At 35.6% G+C, this 26651-nt stretch overlaps 1 protein-coding gene across 1 annotated transcript in view; it reads left to right on the top strand.

The window, feature by feature from the left end:
* The first annotated feature begins 8182 nt into the window (after positions 1 to 8182).
* mapk13 (mitogen-activated protein kinase 13) overlaps positions 8183 to 26651 on the top strand; it is a 37871-nt gene continuing 19402 nt past the window's right edge. Inside the window, exons 1-5 of the mRNA XM_056464024.1 lie at positions 8183 to 8543; positions 19480 to 19609; positions 19971 to 20029; positions 21448 to 21553; positions 24575 to 24604. Coding sequence (XP_056319999.1) covers positions 8431 to 8543; positions 19480 to 19609; positions 19971 to 20029; positions 21448 to 21553; positions 24575 to 24604 — 438 coding nt within the window. The 5' untranslated portion in view covers positions 8183 to 8430. The remainder of the gene's footprint in view (positions 8544 to 19479; positions 19610 to 19970; positions 20030 to 21447; positions 21554 to 24574; positions 24605 to 26651) is intronic.

Raw genomic sequence — 26651 nt, 5'->3', positions numbered from 1 at the left:
GCTGCTGTGGATCCATCACTGAAACTGGATTCTCTGTTGGATTTCTTTCACTTACTGCTTTCTCCGTATCAACTTTGTCTGGTCTTCGGCTGCGCTCCCCGGTCTGCTGTATTCTCCAGTCCAGAGCTTCAATGTAATGTCTGCATTTTAATTTATTTATTTATTTATTTATTTATTTATTTATTTATTTATTTATTTATTTATTTATTTATTTATTTATTTATTTATTTATATTTTAATGCTTTCTTGTTTACTCCTTGTTTGTTTACCTTCTCAATTTACATTTTAATTTAGCCTACCCTTTGAGTTTAATTATATATTGGTAATTATTTAATATAATCTAAACTTTATTTTATACTGTTTGCTTATAATTAGAGGTTTACTGTATCTATTAAATGTTGTGAAATATATGATTAAAAAGTTTGATTATATTCATTTGTGGGGCATTTTTACACTTTAAAGCTTGCACGTGTACTTGTTAAGTTAAAAAGTAAAAAAGAATGAACAATATTTAATAGTAAGTAATACTGGAAAATTATTATTGCTTATCCTGTATTCTGGGCAGTATTGATAAACTGAAAAAAGCATTAATACATGTAGTAAGAACGTTGTCTCACGGTTGCTGAATGTAGCAGAACAACGTTGCTACAGCCTTCCCACGTATTACATTTCAAAGTTTCGAACAATTTCAAACAATTGAGCAAGCACATAAGTGGCAACGTTGCCATAGGAAAAATGCAACGTTGCACAGACATCGCTACAACGTAAATGTGTTTGTTGGGTCACTAGTGGGCCTCAGCAATCCTTTAGGTGGGCCGCGAGATAAAATTAATGAGTTAAAATTAACGAGTTAAAATTAACTCTCAATATTATACTTTAGTTTTTGGATTTCATTATTAATATGCTGTATTAAATTATTCGAATGCATTCTGTGATTTGCACTCGGTGCAAACTTAATATAACCTAATATAAAGGAAATGGATGAGTTATAAAAAAATTCACCCCCCTCACAGTTGTCATGGAGGGTATAGCTATATGAACCAAAATCGTTCTTTGTACCAGGCTGTAAACACCTTTTTTTCTGCTGTAAAGTTGGCCATTGTAACAGTGGGCTCAATTACAATTTGCTCTATTATGGAGCCAGGACTAGCGGAATTTCGATGAATTGCAGTTTCAGTTACCTCCGTATTGGCTTCCCGAGGGAGAGCGGGAGGTTGCCGCTTGATTTCAACAGATTTAGGGTGTTCTACTGTATTTTACATTTGTCTGTATATTTATGAATAGTAGATATTTAATAGTAGATATTCAGTGAGTCCTGTGGTTCTCTTTGAATCTGTGTATGATTTTAAAACATATATATATATATATATATATATATATATATATATATATATATATATATATATATATATATATATATATATATATATATATATATATATATATATATATATTTTTTTTTTTTTTTTTTTTTTTTTTTATAAATAAAGCTTTAAATGAGAATGTCATACAAACATTTTATAGAAAATGTCAGACAGGTGGTCCTTCAAAAATTGATCAGAGAAAGAAGCGGGCCCCGGAGTGAAAAGGGTTGACAAAGGTTTACAATGTAACCTGTTCACCTAATGTTTACGTTCATAATATTTATATTATTTGTTAATTAACAACCTCATGTGGAACTCTGAATCTGCGTCTCTTTTCTGAGGCTGCTATTGTCACAGTCACGGACGCACACTTTGAGAGCCTTCCTGACTGAATGAATGAAATAGCAGTTCTCCACCAATCCAACCCAGGGTGCTGCAATATAATTGGCTAAACTGGCATTGGGCGTGTTAAATGATCAAATCAAAGACAGCCATTCCAGCGCGTAAAATACATTTTCAAAGCAGATTATCTGACTTTAACATTTTTTTACATACATAATGGTGTTTTTATGCTTTAGAAGAGTCAGACAGCACATTTAACGGTATTGCTGTAAATGAAATAAAAGAAAAGCCCGTCAAACCTGACTTAAAGTTAATGCATTATTAGTTAGCTAAATTAGGATAACAGAAATGTTAGCCAGTTGATGTCAATGTAAAATCAGAGCACTGTACATTTCATACCTGTCATTTTGTTTCTGTTCAGAACAGCCAGCAATGTTTTAAAACTGCATGTTTTATTTACGCCTCTGAATGCATTACCATAGTGCATTATTAAGGCTTTCCAAGAAACAATATAGAAAAACCAGTGTGTTCATTTGAAATGATTTGCCGATATGTCAGTCCAGGTTTAAATGTGTGTTTTAGCTGGCGTGTACACCACCGCCCAGATCTTTCAATAAATAAACCCCCCTGTGTTATGAATGCATATTAGAGCGACACGACTGACATTTAGATCCAGTGTGATTATTCAGAGAGGATAAAGAGCCAAAGCCCCCCTACAACCGTTAGTTCAGGAAGGAAGAGCCCACCACAACGCAGTCTGCTGCTAATGAGCCAATTATCTCTGCACTGCAACACAGGAAGTCGTGGCCGTAAAAGTGTGACTTTTTTTAATTCATCATTTTTACAAGCGCATGTCAGCCAGCACTCTGACACCGAAAATGTTAGATGGATTTAGAAGGGCTTATTAGACAAGCCACGCTTTAAATGTTTTCATAGCACAGGTTTTTTACTAACACATTAATATTTATATATTATGTGACTCATAAGTTTCCATGAGTTGTAAAAGATGCAATAAACAATCAAGATGGATGCTAGAATCTCTTGTGTGTGTGTATGCATGTATATATGCATGTGTGCGTATGTTACTAAATACTATCATTTTTACGCAGACAAACATTTCTAGGGTTTACAGAGAATGGAGAGAAGAGGAAAAAATTACCGGACTGGTGCAGCTGATATAAAGGTAACAATATCTCAAATTTTTAAACATTCAAGGTCTGCAGAAATTCATCTCTGAACAAATCAAACCATGAAGCAGATGAGCTACAGCAGCAGAAGAAGAGCACACATGGTGCGTTCAATTCATTCATTCATTTATTTTCTTGTCGGCTTAGTCCCTTTATTAATCTGGAGTTGCCACAGCGGAATGAATCGCGAACTTATCATATGTTTTACGCAGCGGATGCCCTTCCAGCTGCAACCCATCACTGGGAAACATCCATACACTCTCATTCACACACATACACTACGGACAATTTTAGCTCCCCTATAGCGCATGTCTTTGGACTTGTGGGGGAAACTGGAGCACCCAGAGGAAACCCAAACCAACACGGGGAGAACATGCAAACTCCACACAGAAATGCCGACTGACCCAGCCGAGGCTCGAACCAGCGACCTTCTTGCTGTGAGGCGACAGCACTACCTACTGCGCCACCGCGTCACCCTGGTGCATTAAATTCATGTTGGATAAGTCGAATTTACGAGTTTAATGCACTTCAACGCCACCAAAAGGCATTATTATTACGAGTTTCTGAGTTGGGGGATGAGAAACAAGCCAGATTTATTATAATAACGAATTATATATACTATTATTTCTTATTATACACTCACTGGCCACTTTATTAGGTACACCTTACTAGTACCGGGTTGGACCTCTTTTGCCTTTAGAACTGCCTTAATCCTTTGTGGCATAAATTGGTACTGGAAATATTCCTCAGAATTTTTTTCCATATTGACTTGATAGCATCACGCAGTTGCTGCAGATTTGTCGGCTACATATCCAGGTTGCGAGTCTCTCGTTCCACCACATCCCAAAGGTGCTTTATTGGATTGAGATCTGGTAACTGTAGAGGCCATTTGAGGACAGTGAACTCATTGTCATGTTCAAGAAACCAGTCTGAGATGATTCACACTTTTATGACATGGTAACGAGTGGTTATTTTAGAGTTACTGTTGCCTTTCTATCAGCTGGAACCAGTCTGGCCATTCTCTTCTGACCTCTGGCATCAACAAGGCATTTGCGCCCACAGAACTGCCGCTCACTGGATATTTTCTTTTTTTCGGACCATTCTCTGTAAGCCCTAGAGATGGTTGTGCATGAAATTCCCAGTAGATCAGCAGTTTCTGAAATACTCAGACCAGCCCGTCTGGCACCAACAACCAAGCCACTTTCAGTCACTTAAATCACCTTTCTTCTCCATTCTGATGCTTGCTTTGAACTGCAGCAGCTCGTCTTGACCATGTCTACATGCCTAAATGCATAGAGTTGCTGCCAGGGGATTGGCTGATTAGAAATTTGCGTTAACAAGCAGTTGGATAGGTGTACCTAATAAAGTGGCCGGTGAGTGTTTACAGGTCAGATGACAGAATTCATGCAAAGTCAACTCTTGACAAACTAAATTGGTTGGAATTCTTTACTATTCATTTTCTAAAAGCTGAGTTAGCAATCCCTGCTGTAATTTCTTGTAGTTTATGCTGACGAAAGAGACTTGAACGCACCTGACGTCATTATTACGACTTGTCAACTTGTAGGAACATCCCAGGAGGAACTGAATGCAGCAACAGTTGACACTTTTGTCAGTAAAGAACAGTAAGCTGAGGCTACAATTTACATGGACTCAACAAAACTGTTGGAAAAAAAGGTTGTCTAGCCTAATTTTTGATTACTGCTGCAAAAATATGGATGTTAGGGTCTGAATTTGGACAAAAAATATGAATGCATTCTGTTTTGTAGCAATGGCTTAGCCTGCTAGTGGTGTAATGGAGCGAGTAAATTTTCTTGGCTCACATTGGGTCCATTTAGTGCCAACTTAGCATTGTTTGAACAACAGACCTATTGTTGCTAACTTTCAGCATAACAAAGCACCCTATCATAAAGCTCAAATCATCTCAAACAGGTTTATTAAATGACAGTAAATTCACAATAGAGTTTGAGTTGTGGTGAAGAGGAGATTCACATCATGGATGTGCAGCCGACAAATCTGAAAAAACAGTGTGATGCTGTCATGTCAACATGAACCGAAATCCATGAGACATGTTTTTCTACACCTTGCAGAATCAATGCCACAAAAGAATCAAAGCAGGGTCAGAATCAAAAGGGGGAAGCAATTAGTTGTTTCTAATCAAGTTACTGGTTATATATAACACATCTAATCAGTTTGTAAGTATGGCTTCATTACTGTTGTTACACAACTGCCTTCATCCATGCTTCATCCCAGTGCTGCTGTTCACATCACGCCTGTCTGACAGTGCCATCTAGTGGCAAAATCAGTTTCAATAAATAAGCTTTCGTTTATGGGCCAGTGTAGAGCCTGTAAGAATTTATTTTTGTCTTTCACAGTTATAGCCTTCCAATAATTGAGTGGTTCAGTGCCTATAAAACGGGTAGAGAAATGAATATGCCCCAGAGGGAATATCCAAGAGATACTGCTCCCAGATTCTCCACTGCATTTAATTTTGTGATGGCTCACTATAACCTTTACTGTACTATCCATCACACTGGTATAACTGTCCTGATATACCAATAGCACGCGCCAGTTTCCATTTCCCGCCAGGCTGAATATTAGTCCCTTATCTGCTCTAGTATGATGTCGCATGATTGAATTTGGACCACACAGATTTGCTTATATACGAATAATATATTTTTATTATTAGATAGCAGCAATAGTATCAAAGCATATTTATTAACCTGTTTCACTTTTCACTATCTACTTATTTCACTCATGTTAATCTTGGTTTACGCCTTTGTTCTTATTTTGACAAATGTGGTATATATAGTGTTATGACAAGGTTATTGCTTCTCCGCATTTAATCTTTATAGTAGGTGCAGTCTTGTTTTATTGTATAAACTACTGATAATATTTCTGACACACGTTTATGTCGACTCTCCATGGGCATTATGTTTTTTATACTGTAAAAACCACTTATTAAATGGCCTTACCCTACCCCTACCCCTAAACCCAACCCTCGCTGGTGAACTGTAGGGGGAAAAATTGTCAAAAGACCACATTAAGTATAATGTTTAAGTATTTTGAAATACCACATTAAACCACCTACAACATTGATACCTAGGTCATACCAATGTCGCTGTTCAATTTTGTCCTTGTAAACCACAAACCAGAACACACACAAATCACACATGTATGTACATGCATTTATGTTTTCAGACATCAAATAATGCTCCCACTCAAAAATAAATGTTTTTAAATCAATATTTTTTTTAACGGTACTACCTGACAAAAGTCTTGTCATTGATTTCAGTTGTAAGAGCAACAAATAATAACTTTACTTCTAGTTGATCATTTGGAAAAGTGGCAGAAGGCAGATTTTTCCGATGAATCATTTGTTGAACTGCATCCCAATCATCACAAATACTGCAGAAGACCTACTGGAACCTGCACGGACCCAAGAATCTCACAGAAATCAGTCAAGGTTGGTGAAGCCAAAATCATAGTTTGGGGTTACATTCAGTACAGGGGCATGCGAGAGATCTGCAGAGTGGATGGCAACATCAACACCTGAGGTATCAAGACATTTGTGCTGCCCATTACATTACAAACCACAGGAGAGGGCAAATTCTTCAGCTGGATAGCGCTCCTCACACTTCAGCTTTCACATCAAAGTTCATGAAAGCAAAGAAGGTCAAGGTGCTCCAGGATTGGCCAGCCCAGTCACCAGACATGAACATTATTGAGCATGTCTGTGGTAAGATGGAGGAGGAGGCATTGAAGATGAATCCAAATACTCTTGATGAACTCTGGGAGTCCTGCTAGAACGCTTTCTTTGCTATTCCAGATGACTTTATTAATAAGTTATTTGAATCATTGCAAAGATGTCTGGTACATATCATTGCAGAGATTTTGGTAAAATAAGCGTAATCTAGATGCCTTTGTCTTTTATATAAGCCACTTCTGATATCAAATGATCAACTAAAAGTCAAGTTATTATTTCCTGTTCCTAACCATTAAAACAAGGCAGGATGGGTCCATGCTTTCATGTTGTTGATGCTAAATTCTGACCCTACCATCCGAATGTCGCTGCAGAAAGCAAGACTCATCAGACCAGGCAATGTTTTTCTAATCTTCAACTGTCCAGTTTGGTGAGCCTGTGTGAATCGTAGCCTCAGTTTTCTGATCTTAGCTGACAGGAGTTGCACCCGGTGTGGTCTTCTGCTGCTGTAGCCCATCCGCAAGGTTCGATGTGTTGTGCTTTCAGAGATGCTCTTCTGCCTGCCTCTGTTGTTACGAGTGGTTATTTGAGTTACGGTTGCCTTTCTATCAGTTAGAACAAGTCTGGCCATTCTCCTCTAACCTCTGGCATCAACAAAGCATTTGCGCCCACAGACCTGCCACTCACTGGATATTTCCTCGTTTCGGATCATTCTCTGTAAACCCTAGAAATGGTTGTGCGTGAAAATCCCAGTAGATCAGCAGTTTCTGAAATACTCAGACCAGCCCGTCTGGCACCAACAAACATGCCACATTCAAAGTCACTTAAATCATCTTTCTTCTCTATTCTGATGCTTGGTATAAACTGCAACAGATCGTCTTGATCATGTCTACATGCCTAAAGGCATTGAGTTGCTGCCATGTTATTGGCTGGTTAGAAATTTGCGTTAACGAGCAGTTAGACAGGTGTACCTAATAAAGTGGCCAGTGAGTGTATGTATGTATGTATGTATGTATACACTAAAAAATTTGTCATGACAGCATATGTTTTTAGTTCATCGTAACTTATTAAACTAAGTTAATAATGTGTAACTTAATTTTTATAAGTTAAGCAAGCTGTTTTAAGTCAGTTTAACATAATATATGTTCAGTGGACTCATAAGGTTAATTTAATTCTGCTTAAAACTTTAAAGCAACCAGGATTTTTTTACAGTGTACTTACCCTTTTGTTAATGTTTGTGTTTTGTAGTTGTTGTTTTATGGATGTTATGTTGTTATTATTATGTAATTTCAATTAATTTGGGGACCCCCCTGAAAATGGTATATCTCAAAATGTTAACCATATAATGAATAAATACAATACAAATAAAATTAGTTCATATCAACAAAGATAAAAGGAAATTTGATCATCATCACATTTCAGTTGTGCACATTTAGAACATTTCTTTTTGTTTCTACATTGACAACATGAATCTGCAATGCTGTGTTTGTGTGTGTTTACATTAAAGTATGCGGCAGCGTTGTCAATCAAAGCTACAGTTGTTTGAAATGGAAAGTGGGCGTGCCCGGGGCATCACGACGTCACACAGTCAGACAGATTACAGCGAGTCGTTGGATCACGGCGAGCGTTTCAAACTTTCAATGGCTTGCGATTTAACGCTTCGATCTCGCGGCCGCTCCGCGTTACACACGAGCAGATAAACGGTAGCTTAATTTTGTCGTGAGACTGAATCGTTCCTACGCAGTGACCTTTCGGAGCGTGAATGCAGAATTTCGCGTAGGAGTCTCAGTGCGCGCAGTGAAGGTTTTGCTTTCTGCCTGTTTTCCTTCGTCGCTAAATGGAGTCTCGGGTGGAATTCAGTCGTGAGGAGATCAACAGTACGGTATGGGAAGTCCCAGCAAAGTACGTTTGCTTGAAACAGATCGGAACGGGAGCATATGGCAGCGTTTGGTGAGTTTCTGGCAGACAGGTAGGCGCTTGAGCTGCGTCTCAACAGGTTGCCACATGAAGTAGGACACTGTGTGGCAAGCTGTGTTGACATTCATTGCTAACTAACTAGTGATTTGTTAGTAGCAGGCTAATGGTGATTAGTAGGGATAGTTCAGCCAAAAATGAAAATGCAGTCACCATTTAGAGATCTTCTGGTGGTATTAACCTACATTTTCTTGTTGTTATTTAATTGTTGAAACGTTTATCATGGTATAAGGTATTATCACGATGTGGACCCTTTTCACATTTCTAGGTTTCGCAGTAGAGGAAATCATCATAGATTGAGGTAAAGTTGGTTTTATGTTGGCACATTTTTTCAGTGACAATATTCGGTCTGAAATCGCATTTACGTATGACTTTAAAACAACATTAGCACCAATGTTGGGGTAACGCATTACAAGTAATGCAGGTTATGTAATAATATTACTTTTCTAAGTAACGAGTAAAGTAACGCATTACTTTAAAAAAAGTAAAAATATTTGAGTTACTTTTTAGTTCAATCAATTCGCTTTTTAAAATAAATTGTTGAATTAAAATGAAAGTAGTCACAATAAATCACACATTCAATGAGAGAATGTGTTCATTATTTAATGCATCGAAGAAAAGGAAAAGGGAATTGTCTCAATGGGCAGTGATTTTATTTAAGACAAATAGTACAAAAGTAACAAACGCATTGTTTTAAACTTTTAATAATCTGTATATACGGCATGTATAGCTCTGGGGTCAGGAAGTTCTTAGATAACCTTATCTTAAAATATTTTTTGATGTGTTTTTTGAAGTTAAATGAAAGTGTTGAAAAAAAACAAGTTCTGAAAGAGATCAAGCCTCAGTCAGGTAGTTAAAAGCAACGCAAAAGTAACTCAGAAATAACGTACTTACTATAAAAAGTAACTAAGTAACACAACTAGTTACTTTTTTGGAGAGTAACTCAATATTGAAATGCATTACTTTCTAAAGTAACTTTCCCCAACACTGATTAGCACTATTAAAATGACCGTGTAGTTTTGATACTCGTTGGCTGCTAATATGATTTCCCTATTTAGAATTTGCGATGAATACTTGTCTGAAATTTTGTGCGCATATAAAACCAACTTTACCCTAGTTGATATTGTCATAGTTGGGTAATCTCAGTTAACTTTTTTTTTTACAATCCTATTTGCTGAAATAATAAAAGAAAAAACTCCTCGATGGTGTTGTCAAGATTTTTATAAAAAATGTGTGTGATAACGGCAGCCAGAAGAGAGAACAACCTAAAATTTACTGTCCTGCACTCTGCATTTTAAAGGCCTCACACAAGTGGTAATTCGTTTCTTGTAATTTGATTCAAAGACGATATAAAACGTACATAATAGGGTTGGGCAATGTCAACCAATTTGGCATCATACAATGTCTAATGTGAAACATCGCAATGGACTATGGCATCATCGTCGTTGGTGGCGGTGAATTATTTACTTATGAATAATTAATTAATTCTTAACAAATTAATTATTTTTAGCCTACCGTTTAACTAAGTGATAGATTCAAAAGACAGAAGAGTCGTTAGATGGAGACATCCTTGGGGATCATCCTTGATAAACTGTCCGATGTGCACTGCTCTCTAGGGTTTTGTGCTCTAAGCACATGCTGACTGCTGGAGCTCAGACGCACACGTATGCTGCTGCGCATGACAGAGTGTGTTTGCGTGTGTGTGTGGTCATGTGATGTGCGTTTTCAGCGGTAAAGTGTGGAAGAAGGGGCTTCTCAGAAATGCTAGGTGAAACACCAGTGTGTATGTGGATTGTTTTCGTTCTAAAATGTTATTTTAAAACTAAGACAAATTAGTGTAAATGGGGCCTAAGTTTATATTTTTTGCGAGTGGATTGCTGCTGCGATGGAGGCGGGGTGGAGGATTGCAATGCCGGCTCAGCATCGTGATGTCTATCGCCCATCACCGATGCCATTGTCTATCAACCCAACCCTAATACATAAATACATATTAATGTAATACTTTTTTAAATTTAAGGGTGCTTTCACACCTAGACATTTGTTTTGGAACCTGTCTCATTTGCCCAGTTAGCATGGTTCATGAGAATCGCCAGAATGAGGGGGTCTTGGCTCAGTTGAAACAAATTCTGGTTGTAGTGAGAAAGCAAAACAAACTAATGAACCAAGCTATATCACAGTGTATTATGTCTATGTAATTGCCCTACATATGGCTATATGAAGAGAAAGTGATGAGTAGGGCGGGATGTCATCATTTCTACAGGTAAAAGTGCAATTCATGACGAATACAAAAGTGAAAGCCTGCTGAAATATCAGTGCTGTTTATTTGTTGGGATAATTGACCAAAGTTACCATCTGATAACATTTCCATATTTTAATCTTATAATAATTTGTATTAGGCCTATTGTATTGTTCATTTCTGCACTGACACCTCAAAAGAAAGATCAACATTGATCTGCTTCATGATCTAACTGCAGTCTCGGTTCATCTGTTATTTCTCTATATAATTTAAGCCTATAATGTATAATTCTAACCAACATTTTTTAAATAGATTGATTGATTCAATAGATAGACAACTGAAATGAGGCCATGTGTGAGAAAGTGTGACCTCTCTGATTTATATTTGGTGATGATGCCTGTTGGTGTCAAAATTAAAGTGCAAGTTTTCACTTATAATGTCTTATTGCTTATCATCATAAACTAAAATAACAGACGTGACAGCTGAGCAGAATCCATGGGACTCTGAAAATAAACCCTGAAACTCTGACCAATGTGAGGAAAGTTTACTTGCATATGACTTGTTTGAGCTATTTTGGTCTGATTAGAAACGTTGCCGTGTAAAAGCAAACTGCACCAAGAACAAAAATAAACATTGTAACAATTTTAATCCCTGTTTCGGAACAAAACAATCGATCTACAGGTGTGAAAGCACCCTTAAAAACTTAAAAAGGATTAGACGCTGATGACCGTTAAACGGGTCATAACAGTCTTGTGAAAAGGGTCTATTGACATATGCTGCATAAAAGGTTACTGTAAAGAGCCCCTATTATGCATTAAAAAGGTCATATTTTGGTTTTGGGGGTCTCCAACAACAGACTGATATGCATGCAAGGTCAAAAAAACACTTTCATTGTCTTATAATATGCATTTACTTTTAGCTAATTATCCCAGCGACTCCCATATGATTCGTTCAGCGATTCATTTGTTCCCTAACCCCTCCTTAGCGCAATGCTTATCTGCGCTGATGGACTGATGGCCCAGCCTGTTGCGATTGGTCAACTGCATTCAATGTAAGACAGAGAGAAATGCCCATCATGGCTTATCAACAATTTTGAGATAGTCAGACAAACGGCAGTGGATCACGAGCTCACAAACATGTTTAAATCCATAAACAAAGTGTCACGCGTCACGTTTTTAATGTGGTTTTAGACACGATATGAGAATATAAAGAGTTAAGCAGATACAGTACAAGTAACAAAACACAATTAAATACATAATTTGCAAGATATAGAAAACAAGGAGGCAACCATTTTAATCACACTTACTTACACTTGAGTGTAAGTAAATGTTGAATGAAAGGAACAAACTGATCCATGAACTGTGCACTGTAAAGTTCCTGTCAAGCTCTGACAAAGTCCCATACATCAATAGTCTTCTGACCCTTCCTTTAACAAACGACCGACGAATCCCCCATTGTAAGCGTGTAGATTGCTGTAGCACTCATCAGAAAAATGATTGGAACACAGCACAAGGCTGAGGCTATAATGCTGAGGTATTTTTACAAAAATAAACTTCAACCACTGACTCTTCACAGCCTCATCCTTGGGTAGGGAAAATAACACTAACTTTCCCTCACGCTTCAGAGTACAGCGTCTTCGCGACTTGATTCAACTGGGATCTGCTACAGTGTTTGTGGGCGGGGCTATGTGGTTTCAATTTTCCCTGGTCTGCACGCATGATGGGCGGGGCTTGAGTTCCGCATCGATGTCACGCCGGCAAGGCTAAAGAGTCGTTACCGTGGCAATTCATTCGAACTACTATGAGTCGACTCTTTTATAGATGAATCAATAGCATTAAACATGGTGCACTTTCAGATTTAAGCCTTAGCTGGATATTTCATTTCACTCAGAGCTGTGTTAGACTGCATGGAAGATCGTTTTCAAAAACCCATTATAGGGGCTCTTTAACAAGTATAACAAAAAATAATACTTTGTGTATTGCTTTATTAGGTGATATACATGTTCAGAGTAAACAACTGTTAAAAACAAATTGAATTTTAAAAGCACAAAGTATGATAATTAACACTTTACTGTAAAGATATTTAGTAAATAATCACAGTTATATAATAAATTTATTTTAAAAAGCTGAATTTTATTAGTTATTTACTCAATTTATTAAACCTATTATGACTTTGATTTTAATACATTATTAGGCATGTTATTAATGATTTATCTAACAAAAGGCCTATATGTAGTCACAGAATTTTCAATGTTGTAGGCCAAGTTAATGTAAAGAATAATATAATAATACATCATTCTGAATATTATTAAAAGACTTTTAAAAAGTTTAAATAATAAATAATTATTTACTGTATTGTAAAGTACTCATGATATCAATATTGTGCATGTTCATTATTATTTATTGAATATTGGTGTGTGTCCTATTTTCTGTTGAATACAAAAGAAGCTATTTTGAGGTGGGCGCCATGTGGTGTAGGGGTTAGTGCGTCAACACATGCACTCCGGTGCTCACGGCGACCCGAGTTCGATTCCCGCCTTGTAGTCCTTCTCCTCTCTCTGCTCCCCACACTTTCCAGTCAATACTCTCTACTGTCCTATAAATTAAAGGTGAAAACCCCGAAAAATAATTATTAAAAAAGAAGATATTTTGAGAAATGTAAGAAACCTGTAAACATTAACTTCCATAATAGGGAAATAATGTGGCAGTTGATGCTTACAGGTTTCTGACATTTTTCAAAATATCTACTTTTGTGTTCAACAGAAAAAAGAAACTCAAACATGTTGTTGACAAGGGCGAGTACATGATGACAAATTTTCATTTTTGTGTGAACTATCCCTTTCATTCTGTTAGTCAGTAATAATGGTTTGTAACTAGTCACTTTACCCAGCGCTGACTGGCAAGAATACCTTACTTGTTCTTTAGTTATTTATAATGAAATGGTTAATAGTTTCCCGGAAATAAGTACCTAAGAATATCACACGCAAATCTAAAATAGTTGGTAACAATGGTATTTATTCATCGTTGATAAAGATAGTTTAGAAATGTTTAGCTCAGGAGCATAGACAAATACAACCTTTGCTTTTATAAATGAGTCTTAATACTGATGTTAACTAAGATTAACAAATGCTTTAGAAGTGTTTTAATTCATGTTAACAAACCCATATGTCATTTTTAGTGTCTAAAATTTGTAATTCATTGCTGGTAATGGGTTACACTTTTTAATGTATCCTTATAACAGGGTAACTATTCATTTAACTACTAAGGAATATAACTACACATACTTAACTATGTGGTTGGGGTTAAAATGTGGGTTTGTTTTAGGATTAGTTGCATGTTATTGTGTAAAATGAATTCTAATTACTATAGTAAGTATGTGTAACATGCATAACCAGGCCATCTCTAAAATAAAGAGTTACATGGAATAGTTACCTGACACCAATGGGAAACTGAGTGAAGTAAAAAAAAAAATCTATTGAATAATCATTTTGAAGTTACAATGCTTGTATAGTTACAACTGGGATATAAGTGCAGCTAAAGGCATAGTTCACCTTTATAAATTTCACCTTTTAATCTACCCCCAAGTATGAGATTTTTTTTGCTTGAACCATGGTCCTTTGTGATTCATAACATAAAAGTCAACAGCTTTCAGTATTTTAATATAAAAAAATATATACAAGTCAAAAAAATTAACAACTGGCAATACAGTCAGGTCATATGAAGCAAAACAATTGCTTTGTGCGAGACAACTCATTATTAGTTTACATTGGCGCTGCACAGTATATTGAAATGTGTGTACATCATGATAAATTAATAGTTTTAATACATAACAAATTGTATGCCTGCTAGTGGCACACCCTTTAAAAGACTTCTCAGCACTTCAGGCAGTGTAGTTACACGTCAATGCTCATCCCTAAACCAAGCAGAGTGGACATGCTGGTTTTTGTATCCAAACATTTGTTATGATTGCATATGATTGTATGATATGTATATATATACATATATGTATGTATGTATGTATGTATGTATGTATGTATGTATGTATGTATATATATATATATATATATATATATATATATATATATATATATATATATATATATATACGTATATATATATTGATGGTTTGTTCTGTAGACAGTCGAAAAAATCTAGCTTAAAGGGGCTAATAATATTGACCTTCAAATGGTTTTTAAAAAATTAAAAACTGCTTTTATTCTAGCTGAAATAAAACAAATAAGACTTTTTCCAGAAGAAAACATATTATTAGACATACTGTGAAAATTTCCTTGCTCTTAAACATCTTTTGGGAAATATTTACAAAAGAAAAAAAATCAAAGGGGGGCTTCAGCTGTATATATTTCAGTAGACAGCATTCTTTCACTTTCATATTTGACATAAAAAGCACTTTTACCAGTAGGAATGATATCTCTACTCATCGTTCTCTCTTCTTATAGCCATATATATGCCTATTACATATCCATAATACACTGTGATATATACACTGGTATGTTAGATCATTGGTATGCATTTTTTACTCACTACAACCGAACTGTTCCAGAGTTCATTTCAACCAATCTCGGACCGAATGTTTTGGTGTGGATCAGAGCGCAATTGTGGGATTCACTTATGCCCAAACGAACCAAGCTAAGAGGGCAAACGTGCCAGGTTCTGAAACAAACGTCTAGGTGGAAGCACGCTTAGTTTCAGTGGCAAAAAAAATTCCATTTGTTTCTGGAAACAACCAAACATTTACTATAATGACTAGAAGAAAAGAAAAGTAATTAGTGGTGACCTAAATGAGTACTACTGTAATCACCTTTTGGATCATAGTGATTGGAGTTCAGCTGAACTAGAAGTAATCTAGTGATGATAAAAGATGCTATTTAGTTTTAAGGAATGTTATCGAAATGTTGTTAATGTTAGCATTGTACTGCAATATTTGGCTTTATATAGCTTAACTATGCATTAGGCTAGATGTAGGGCTAGATGTAAGAATTTGCATCTAATAATTGCCTTTTATTGACAATGTTTTGAACAGCTTTTCAACAGAACAAGGCCTTCCCTGACTGAACTAGGTTCTCAATAGGAGGCCAGGGCTTATAGACTAATTTTAATGAGTGCAAGCATGAGGAAAAAGTTGTTAGCTGCAGTTCACTTTACAATATCTTGCTAAAAAAACTAGGGTTTCTGAATTGTACATAAAACCCCTTTAAAGTCTTCATGAAATTCAATGTTACACAATTTACTTTGTTAACTGACATTGATATACTTCAGATGTAAGTAAGTTCACAGTACACAGAATAAGATATTGTTGTTTTAAGCTGTGTGATTTTGCCCCTGCTTTGGTCGTCTGGGTATAAAAAACTTAAACTCCATAAAAAGTATGTAAAAATCTGCAGGTTTGACAACAGTTTAATGACAGTTCGGAACATTTTCCCTCCAACATGGAGAAATAACATGCAGTATTTATCTTAAATACATAATAAATAATTGTATGACTTTAATTGAATTTCATTTTGTTTCAATTAATGATGTAAAACTTTGAACAAGCCTTCATGCATGTGTCTTTTTTTGTACAAGTCTTGATTTCCGTACAATCTGACATTATGACAACTGAGATCTTACAGTATGACATGTCAATCATGTTTGTACAGTCGGACAAGCTACAATTATGAAGGACTATTAAAAATCACACAGGCTGGCTGAAGTTCATCATTAATCCAAATCTAAAATGTATCCTCCACTCTGGACTGGTATTTTTTTTCTGATGGAGTCAGTTTGAACGCTTGGGCTTAATATCACTCAACAAAATTATTTTGCTTCATACTGCTTATTTATAATGAGCTGAAACAACGCAATTCTTTGGGACAACTTAAATGTTTTATATTCAATGTACTTAAATTTGTAAAAACAATTAAGTTAACTTAATCGATTTGTGTTGAGAAAACAATGAAGGAATTGTGTGGAACCCTGCATTTTTTACAGTACCAATACTCTCCAGCTCTTATTTTCCTGCACAGTAAAACCCAACAGTCAACTTTAGCAAATGAATTGAGTGTAGTTAACTCAAAATCGACTGAAAGTTAATTCTACTCATTTGAAAAGAGTTTTGAACTCAGTGTTGAAGGTAATGAGTTAATTAAATACCTCATTACTTCAACAAGTTCACAGTACTCATAAAGATTAGTTATTTAACTCAAATGGTTTGTAGCAATTAGTTTCCTCAAATGGTTTGAGTTGTCTTAACTTATTGGGTTTTACAGTACTCAGTTGGTTTAAGTTCTCTTCATTTATTGGGTTTTACTTTGCTCAAATTGCTTCATTTACTCAAATGGAGTAAGTTCACAATACTCATTAGGATTAGTTTTTGAACTTAAATGGTGTGTTGCAATTGATTTCCTCAAGCAGTTTGAGTTACCTTAACTTTGGTTTTACAGTGTGTGAGTGAGAGGTATCAAGGAAGACTGATAATATAAAACTCTTCTTTTTTCAGCAGGAAGTACATCACAGTAATGAAGTAAATCAGTTCTACTTCACTAGGGTTTGGTAACTGCGGTCTGATTTGGTAATCGATATGATCGACATCTACACAGTTAAGCTTGTGTTTTTCTCTAAGTGAAATCACGTGCTTAAAGTGAAAGATAGATATTGGATGTCCTTTTGTAATTGAAAAGATTGATGAAACAATGCATGTGTTGTAGTGTCTGAAACATTTTAAACATCTGAATATATTCCAGATAAACCAGACTACATATATTACGGTTTCATGGTATTGTGATTTCTGTTCTAAAAATTTTTCTTTTTTTAATTGTCTGGGTAAAAAAAAACTTCTTTTTTTTTTCTTTTTGAACAGAATATATTTAATTTAAGAAACATTTAAAACATTTTGGAACAGCAAACATGCACCATTAAAATACAGTATTTTTAATTTGCTGTAAATCGATATACAGTAAAACTAATGAGTGCGAAACTTGACCAATCAAAAAAAGGGATTTTTCAAGAAAAACGCAGATGCAAAAAGCTGGCATCTACAAAGTGTGGGCAAATGCTCTTATGTTTTCCAAAATACTTTATATTCTTGGTTTAATTAATAAAAATAAATACAAATAATAAGTAAATAAAACGTAATTTGTGTCTGTGCATTACTTAACGACGTGCGGTTAAAAGGCTAAAAAACTGAATGAAGCAGTTGTTTAAAAAAAAAAACTTTGGCGGTTTTAAAATCTTGACTTTTCCAAACCACAGTAAACCTTGAAACCGGTTATCGTCCCATGCCTAACTGTGAACTTACTCCGTTTGAGTAAACGAAGCAATTTGAGCACAGTATAGCCCAGTAAATGAAGAGAACTCAAATCAACTGTAAAGCCCAATAAGTTAAGGCAACTCAAACCTTTTGAGGAAACCGATTGCTACAAACCATTTGAGTTTAAAAAAAAAACTAAACTCTTTTCAAATGAGCAAAATTAACTTTCTGTCAATTTTGAGTTAACTACTTCATTTCATTTGATAAAGTTGACTGTTGGGTTTACAGTGTGTTTCCATCCGCCTATTTTTATGGGCATTTTGGATATGCACAAAAAATCGTTTGATGGAAATGCAAAGATGCGTAGAAGTTTTGAAAATGCTCATAAAAAGCATATGCACATAACTGAGTAGGAAAACTTTTATTCGATAAGAAAAGATGCGCATAAACTACGATGGAAACTCTTTTACTGAACAAATTCCAGTATGTGCATTAAAAAAAGTCATGTGATGATAAAAATGTGTGTGATTGGACAAACCGGCAGGCTGAGCACATTGTAAAACATCGGAAATGTTGTTTTGGTCATTCTAAAATGCCGTAACCATTTCAGTATAAGTGTTATTACATTATTAATTATCAAGAGCATCTGTGCTCTGCGTCTCGCATCTTGAAACGCCACCACTCGTTCATTGCATGTCGGTATTTGTCTTCCGAGGCGCAAGTCATTTATTAAATAAAGAAAAGACTGAGGCAGCTTCTCCTACCGCAGCAAATTCCGTTTTTACTTTTGATATTTTGTGCCAGATAATCAGGAAATGACATTTTTGTTCTCTTTAACTCTATTAGTTGGGAATGTAGCTTTATTCACTTATCTTTAATGCAATATTCTTGTCTTGCGCATAAATTTTATTTGCATTTTGGATGGAAACATAGCTAATGACTTGCCTAATTAACCTAACATAACCTAGCTAAGCCTTTAAATTGCACTTCTAAATTGCACTAATTACCAAGAAATTAGAATTTAGTTTAACATTTTTTTTATTAGAAATTCATTATTAAAACTAAAATTTTCTGTCCATTAAACAGCACTTGGAAAATATTTTTAAAATAACATGCATTCACACATACATACATACAGTCATTCTATTTTAATCGTGGCTTACATGTTATTTCTAAAATGAATCGTGATATGATCTAACCAAGGAACACTGACATTTCCTGCTCAGGGTTTAATGCCACAAACCTTCACAACAGTGAATACAGTGAAAAGTTGGGGGCTGTAAAAGCCACATGTCATAAAGTTTTGCAGCAAAGCAAAACCTGTTGTTTCTTATTTGAATATTGGTCTTTCTGTGTCAGTTCCGCAATCTGTTATAGTAAGTCATTGAACTGTCAACCTATTTATGACTGTGATTGTCCTTCCTATTTTAGCTCGTCCATCAACAACAAAACCAAAGAGAAGGTGGCCATTAAGAAGCTGCACCGACCATTTCAATCTGAGATCTTTGCCAAGAGAGCATACCGTGAATTGAGACTGCTGAAGCATATGAAACATGAAAATGTAAGTGTTGCTTGAATCATAAGTGCTAGTTTAGAGCCAAACCACAATAGGGTTTCAATAGCTAGAGTGTCTTTTGCAAGGCACTGGTATCACACCATACTCATTGTTTTCATTGAGAATGGTGCGAGTATATCAAATGTTTAGCTTAGCGGACTGAGTGTGTATGCACAGAACGGGATACTTGTGGTGCCTGGAGGCACTGATGATTGACTGCTGTGTCATAAACTGTAAGTGTCTTATATAAGACACCCAGGCAACCTTATTCAGTCAGTCTGTCCATCTAACACCATTATAATATTAGTGAAAAGACTGTGACTCAATTCTTGTCTTTTTTCCTGTCAATTCTGCTGTCCAACCCAAGGTAATAGGCTTACTAGACGTCTTCACTCCTGCCACCAGACTGGACGAATTCCAAGACTTGTAAGTCTTTAATAATAGACCTGTGTAAGAGAAAGCTGACTGTTTGCTATATGCCTGAAGTGTTTAATGAAATAGTTGAGCCAAAAATGAGAATTCTCCGTGAAATTATTTTCTTTTCTATTCCTAATATCATATACACTAACCGGCCACTTTATTAGGTACACCTTACTAGTACTGGGTTTGACCCTCTTTTGTATTCAGAACTGCCTTAATCTTTCGTAGCATAGATTCAACCAGGTACTGGAAATATTTCCTCAGAGATTTTGGTCCATATTGACATGATAGCATCATTCAGTTGCCGCAGATTTGTTGGCTGCACATCCATAATGCGAATCTCCCGTTCTACCACATCCCATAGGTGCTCTATTGGATTGAGGTCTGGTGACTGCGGAGGGCATTTGAGTACAATGATCTCATTGTCATGTTCAAGAAACCAGTCTGAGATTATTCATGCTTTATGACATGGAGTGTTATCCTGCTGGAAGTAACCATCAGAAGATGGGTACACTGTGGTCATAAAGGGATGGACATGGTCAGCAACAATACTCGGGTAGGCTGTGGCGTTGACACGATGCTTTATTATTACTAATGGCTTCAAAGTGTGCCAAGAAAATATCCCCTACACCATTACACCACCACTACCAGCCTGAACTGTTTATACAAGGCATGATGGATCCATGCTTTCATGTTGTTGATGCCAAATTCTGACCTATGTCACAGAAGAAATCTGGACTCATCAGACCAGGCAGCATTCTTCCAGTCTTCTGTTGTCCAATTTTGGTGAGCCTGTGCCAATTGTAGCCTCAGTTTCCTGTTGTTAGCTGACAGGAGATGGCACCCGGTGTGGTCTTCTGCTGCTGTAGCCCATCCGCCTCAAGGTTGGACATGTTGTGCATTCAGAGATGCTCTTCTGCATACTGTGGTTGTAACGAGTGGTTGTTTGATGTCCTCTGGCATCAACAAGGCATCTGTGCCCAGAGAACTGCCACTTACTGGATATTTTCTCTTTTTCTGATCATTCTCTGCAAACTCTAGAGATGGTTGTGGGTGAAAATCCCAGTAGATCAGCAGTTTCTGAAATACTCAGACCAGCCCATCTAGCACAAACAACCATGCCACGTTCAAAGTCACTTAAATCACCTTTCTTCTCCATTCTGATGCTCAGTTTGAACTGCAGCAGATCGTCTTGACCATGTCTACATGCCTAAATGCACTGAGTTGCTGCCATGTGATTGGCTGGTTAGATATTTGCATTAATAAGCAGTTAGACAGATGTACCTAATAAAGTGGCCAGTGAATGTAGTTACCAATGTTACATTTCTGATGTAGTTTTCTGAGCTTAATGTAATTATTTTTAATGTCTTGTAACAGATACAACTACATTATGATCATTAAATGATTTATTTATTTTTGTTTAGCTACCTGGTGATGCCGTACATGTACACCGATCTCTCTAAAGTCAAGGGCCTTCTTACAGAAGATCGTATCCAGTTCTTGGTCTATCAGATGCTGTGCGGACTAAAGGTCAAAACAATTTCTTACAAAATGTTCCTAACCATGCGTGATGCAACATGTTTCCAGTGGTTTGTGATTGAAAAATGCTGTATGATGCAACACGGCCAGTCGGAACATATTTTTTTCCCCACAGAATATTCATATCAGCATTGAATCAGATTTAATTTCAAATGATTACTTTGATATGTTTATGCCAGATAAATGAGCTAATGCTTTCCTTCAGAAAGGATGCATCAACCTGATCAAAATGGATATTAATGAAATGTGTAATCTTAAGAGTTTTATTTATTAATCTCTTTTCTTCAATTTATTAATCAAAAATCATAAAAAAAACATATTAAACTATAGATATGAATTGTATATATGAATTTATAACAATATAACAGGTATATTAAGCACCAAATCTGCATATAGGAATGAGTAGCCGGATTCGTCTTGTCATCACAATAATAAATGCAATGCTTAAATCTATTAAAAACATAAAACAGATTTTTATATTATTATATTAGCATATGATATTTTTTCATTTTATATTATATTAATATCTCACAATATTACTGTTTTTACAATTTTTTTATTAAATAAAGACAGTCTTGGTGAGCATACCAGCCTTATCTTGTTGTTTTATTCAGTGTTGGGGAAGTTACTTTTAAAAATAATGCATTACAATATTGAGTTACTCCCCAAAAAAGTAACTAGTTGTGTTACTCAATTACTTTTTATGTTAAGTAATGTGTTACGTTTCTTTTGAGTTACTTTTACTTCTTTTTCTGACCTGGCTGAGGTTTGATCTCTTTCAGAACTAGCAGGGGGAGAACAACACACCGTATAACCTTCATTTACCTTTAAACCCTTTGACCCCAGAGCTGTACGCTACCCGACAAAAGTCTTGTCGTCAATCGCAGTTGTGAGGGCAACAAATAATAACTTTACTTCTAGTTAATCATTTGGAAAAGTTGCAGAAGGTAGATTCTTTTCGATGAATCATGTTGAACTGCATCTCAGTCATCACAAATACTTCAGAAGACCTATTGGAACCCCCGTGGACCCAAGATTCTGACAGAAATCAGTCAAGTTTGGTAAAGGAAAAATCCTGATTTGAGGTTACATTCAGTATGGGGCGTTCGAGAGATCCACAGAGTGGATGACAACATAAACAGCCTGAGATATCAAGACATTTGTGCTGCCCATTACATTACAAACCACAGGAGAGGGCAAATTCTTCAGCAGGATAGCGGTCCTTCCTATACTTCAGACTTCATATCAAATTTCCTGAAAGCAAAGAAGGTCAAGGTGCTCAAGGATTGGCCAGCCCAGTCACCATAGTAAACATCATTGAGCAATCCTGGGGTAAGATGAAGGAGGAGGCATTGAAGATGAATACAAAGAATCTTGATGAGTTCTGGGAGTCCTGCAAGAACGCTTTCTTTGCCATTCCAGATGACTTTATTAATAAGATCATTTTAAGATTATTTGAGTGATTACATAGATGTATGGATTCAGTCCCCCAAGCTCATGGAGTCATACAAAACATTAATTATTTTTCCACTACACCATGACTTTATATTCTATACTGTACATTATTTCTGTTAAGTGACAAGACTTTTGTCTAAGCAAAGTCAAACCTTACTATCCTAATTAAATAATTAAAAATCAAGGCATGATCATATTTTATTTTGGTAAAATAAGCGTAATCTAGAGGCCTTTGGCTTTCATATAAGCTCTTTTTGATACCAAATGATCAACTAGAAGTCAAGTTATTATTTGTTGTTCCTAAAACTTGGATAGGCGACAAGACTTTTGTCAGGTAGTGTACCATATATATATATATATATATATATATATATATATATAGGTTAATGAAATTGAAAGCAACGCGTTTGCTACTTTTGTTCTTTTTTTCTTATTAAAAAGTAAAATCACTGTCCATTCATATAATCCTCTTTTCCTTTTCTTCCATGTGTTCAAAATAATGAGAATATTTCCATTACAGAAATGTAAAGCTCTGCCATCTTCCTTTCTGTCTGTTCCTGCATTCTCTTATTGCGTGTGGGATTCAACATGACTGTGTTCATTTTAATTCAGCTGTTTATTTTTTAAAAGCGAATTAACTAAACTAAAACTTACTAACTTGCATTACATTTTTAAAAAATAACTCAAATATTATTACTTAATTTTTAAAAGTAATACGTTATTTTACTCGTAATGCATTACCCCAACACTGGTTTTATTATTATTTTATTTATATTTTTTAATGGTAACCACTAGGTTTTTTGTTTTGTTTTTAGATTTGTCAAAGTTCAGCACTGTGATAATAACTATATTATATATTCTTTGTTTTTTTTCTGTGAGTGACATACTCTATTGACCTTATTCTTCATGTATTAGCGAGCGCAGCCATTGGAATCTTTTTGTCTCGACAATTCCACTCTCATTCGCTTCCATTGATTATTATATGTTACAAATGGCTCGTTGTGCAGCTTGATGTTGCAAATTGATCTTTTCTTATTATATTATTGTACATTTTATGTGTAGTTATGAACACACTTGTTTGTAGAGCAGGTAGTTTGACTGAATTATGCCGTTTTTATTCCTAGTCATTTCTCCCATACGGAATCAACGGAATCGGAAGTACTAAAACAATCGATAAAAACAAGCGCACTTCCACATTGAAGAATAAGGTCAATATAAGGTCTCGCACATAGTTTTAACAACAAATACAGTATTATTGTTGAAACTAATATTGCACGACCCTATAGTAGTGTATAAATTTGGCTTCAGATTGCATTCACTAACATACACACGCTTAGAAAAGTTGAATTCAGAACACACATACTCTCCTGACGCTGAAATTTATGAATGCATAAAAACAGAAGTGTGCTTTAGGCTTAAGATGTTTGCCAGTGGGAATGGTAATGCTATCTCCTAAATTAATCCTTCTTTATGTAATACTAAAACATAAGACTGTGAGGAATAATCCTGATATTTCTTCTTTCTCTCTCTGTCCCTCTGTTTGTCTCCACTCCACAGTACATTCATGGCGCTGGCATCATTCACAGAGTAAGTGAGACTGGCAGTGAATAAACAGCATCTGCTCATAATTATCATTTCCACACAGAGCTGAATTAAAGACACATGGCATCTCTTGGGATCGCTGTAGCTTTTTCGCCGGGAGATGCAAATCTGGTCCATGGGGGAGTTTTCATCTCCTTGAATTACATTTACTAATTCGCTAATATGCATTAATCAGTAGACCATCAACAGCCATAAAAGATGAGAGCGAGCAGTCACCCCATGAGTATCATTTTTTATTTATTTTTCTTAATATATGAACTATTTTTCAACAGCTTGGATGCGGCTCATCTAGTTTATTTTATATAATAATTATTACCACATGGTGGTGCAGTGGTTAGCACCGTTGCCGCACAGCAAGAACGTTGCTGGTTCGAGCCCAGACTGGGCCAGTTGGCGTTTCTGTGTGGAGTTTGCATGTGCTCCCTGTGTTCGCGTGGGTTTTCTCTGGGTGTTCCGGTTTCCCACACAGTCCAAAGACATGCGCTATAGGTGAATTGTATAAACTAAATTGGCTGTAGTGTTTGAGTGTGTGTGTGTGTGTGTATGAATATGTTTTATGGGTGTTTCCCAGTACTGGGTTGCGGCTGGAAGGGCTGCTTAAAACATATGCTGGATACGTTGGCAGTTTATTACAATGTGACAACCCCTGATAAATAAGGGAATAAGCTGAAGGAAAATGAATGAATGGATGATTAAAACAGCTATGAACATTTTTGTTCAGGGATCTTTGATGAAAAGAAAGGTCAGAAGATAAATAAACAGTAAATATTATATCATAAAATTGACATTTTTAATGTTACGAAAGCATTTTATTTCAGATGAATGCTGTTTGATTCATCAAATAACCCTGATCATTTTGTACCGGGTGGTTTTAAACATTGACCATTTTAATTAAGGTTTCTTAAGCACCAAATCAGCTTATTATAATGACTTATGAACATTCATGTGACACCTAATCTTTTAAATAATAAATGTAGCTTTTGTAAGCAGAAAAGACTTTTGAAAAAAAAAACTACCAATGACATTTGTTCTAAATGTGAAATAGAAATAATTTTATAAGAAATAGTAACATATGTATATTTTCAGATGATTATATACATGGGTAAACAAGTATTCAACACGTCACAATTTTTCTAAGAAAACACATTTCTAAAGGTGCTGTTGACTTGAAATTTTCACTAGATGTTGGTAACAACCAAAGACATCCATTTATACAAAGTTATGTGTAATAAAATGAAATGACACAGGAAAAAAATATTTAACACAAGGTGTAGAAAGGCAATGAAAGCTCGGACAGCAGCTGCAAACTCTCAGTAGTTCCTCAGCAACCCGTTGCCCTTCGTAAATGTGAATTAATATCAGCTGCTTCAGTCCAGCATCTACGTTAGGACATTTCAGCAAGACAGTGATCCAAAACACAGCCAAGTAAACTCTCAAATGGTTTCAGAGAAAGAAAATCAAGCTGTAGAATGGCCCAACCAATCACCTGACTTGAATCCATTAGAAAATACAAATTAAAGATCAGATTTGATAGGCGCGACCAACAGAACCATCAAGATTTTTACACTACGTTGAAGTCTGTGACAAACTCAGACCTGGGCAGTTCATGTGACTTCATTCTCCATTTGAGAGGTGTCTTTAAGCTGCCATCACCAAAAAAGCCTATTATATAACGTATTAAATACATTTCAGTTGTTCAGTACTTTCTCCTTGTGTCATTCCATTGTTATTAAACATAACATTATTTTCAGATTTTTTGTTTTGTTTTATTTTTATGTTTGTATTGCTTGGGTTTTTACCAAAATCTGTTTCAGTGCCATGTCAACAGCTCCTTTACAAATATTATTCCCAAGAATAATTAAAAGTCATAATGCTATTTCACAAGGTATGACATTTTGTTTCAATTGGATTATACAATGTATAGTTGTATGTTGAATTAAATCTAAAAGTATTGGGATGCTGTGTAATTTCTGAAATTGATAAACTCCTGCTAAATTTTCTGCTATATTGTTACTACAGTATATGTAAGGTT

This window comes from Danio aesculapii, chromosome 8, assembly GCF_903798145.1.
Source record: "Danio aesculapii chromosome 8, fDanAes4.1, whole genome shotgun sequence".
Lineage (NCBI taxonomy): Eukaryota > Metazoa > Chordata > Actinopteri > Cypriniformes > Danionidae > Danio > Danio aesculapii.
The sequence above is the reverse complement of the archived record's forward strand: the minus strand, read 5'-3'. Positions and strand labels throughout refer to the sequence as shown.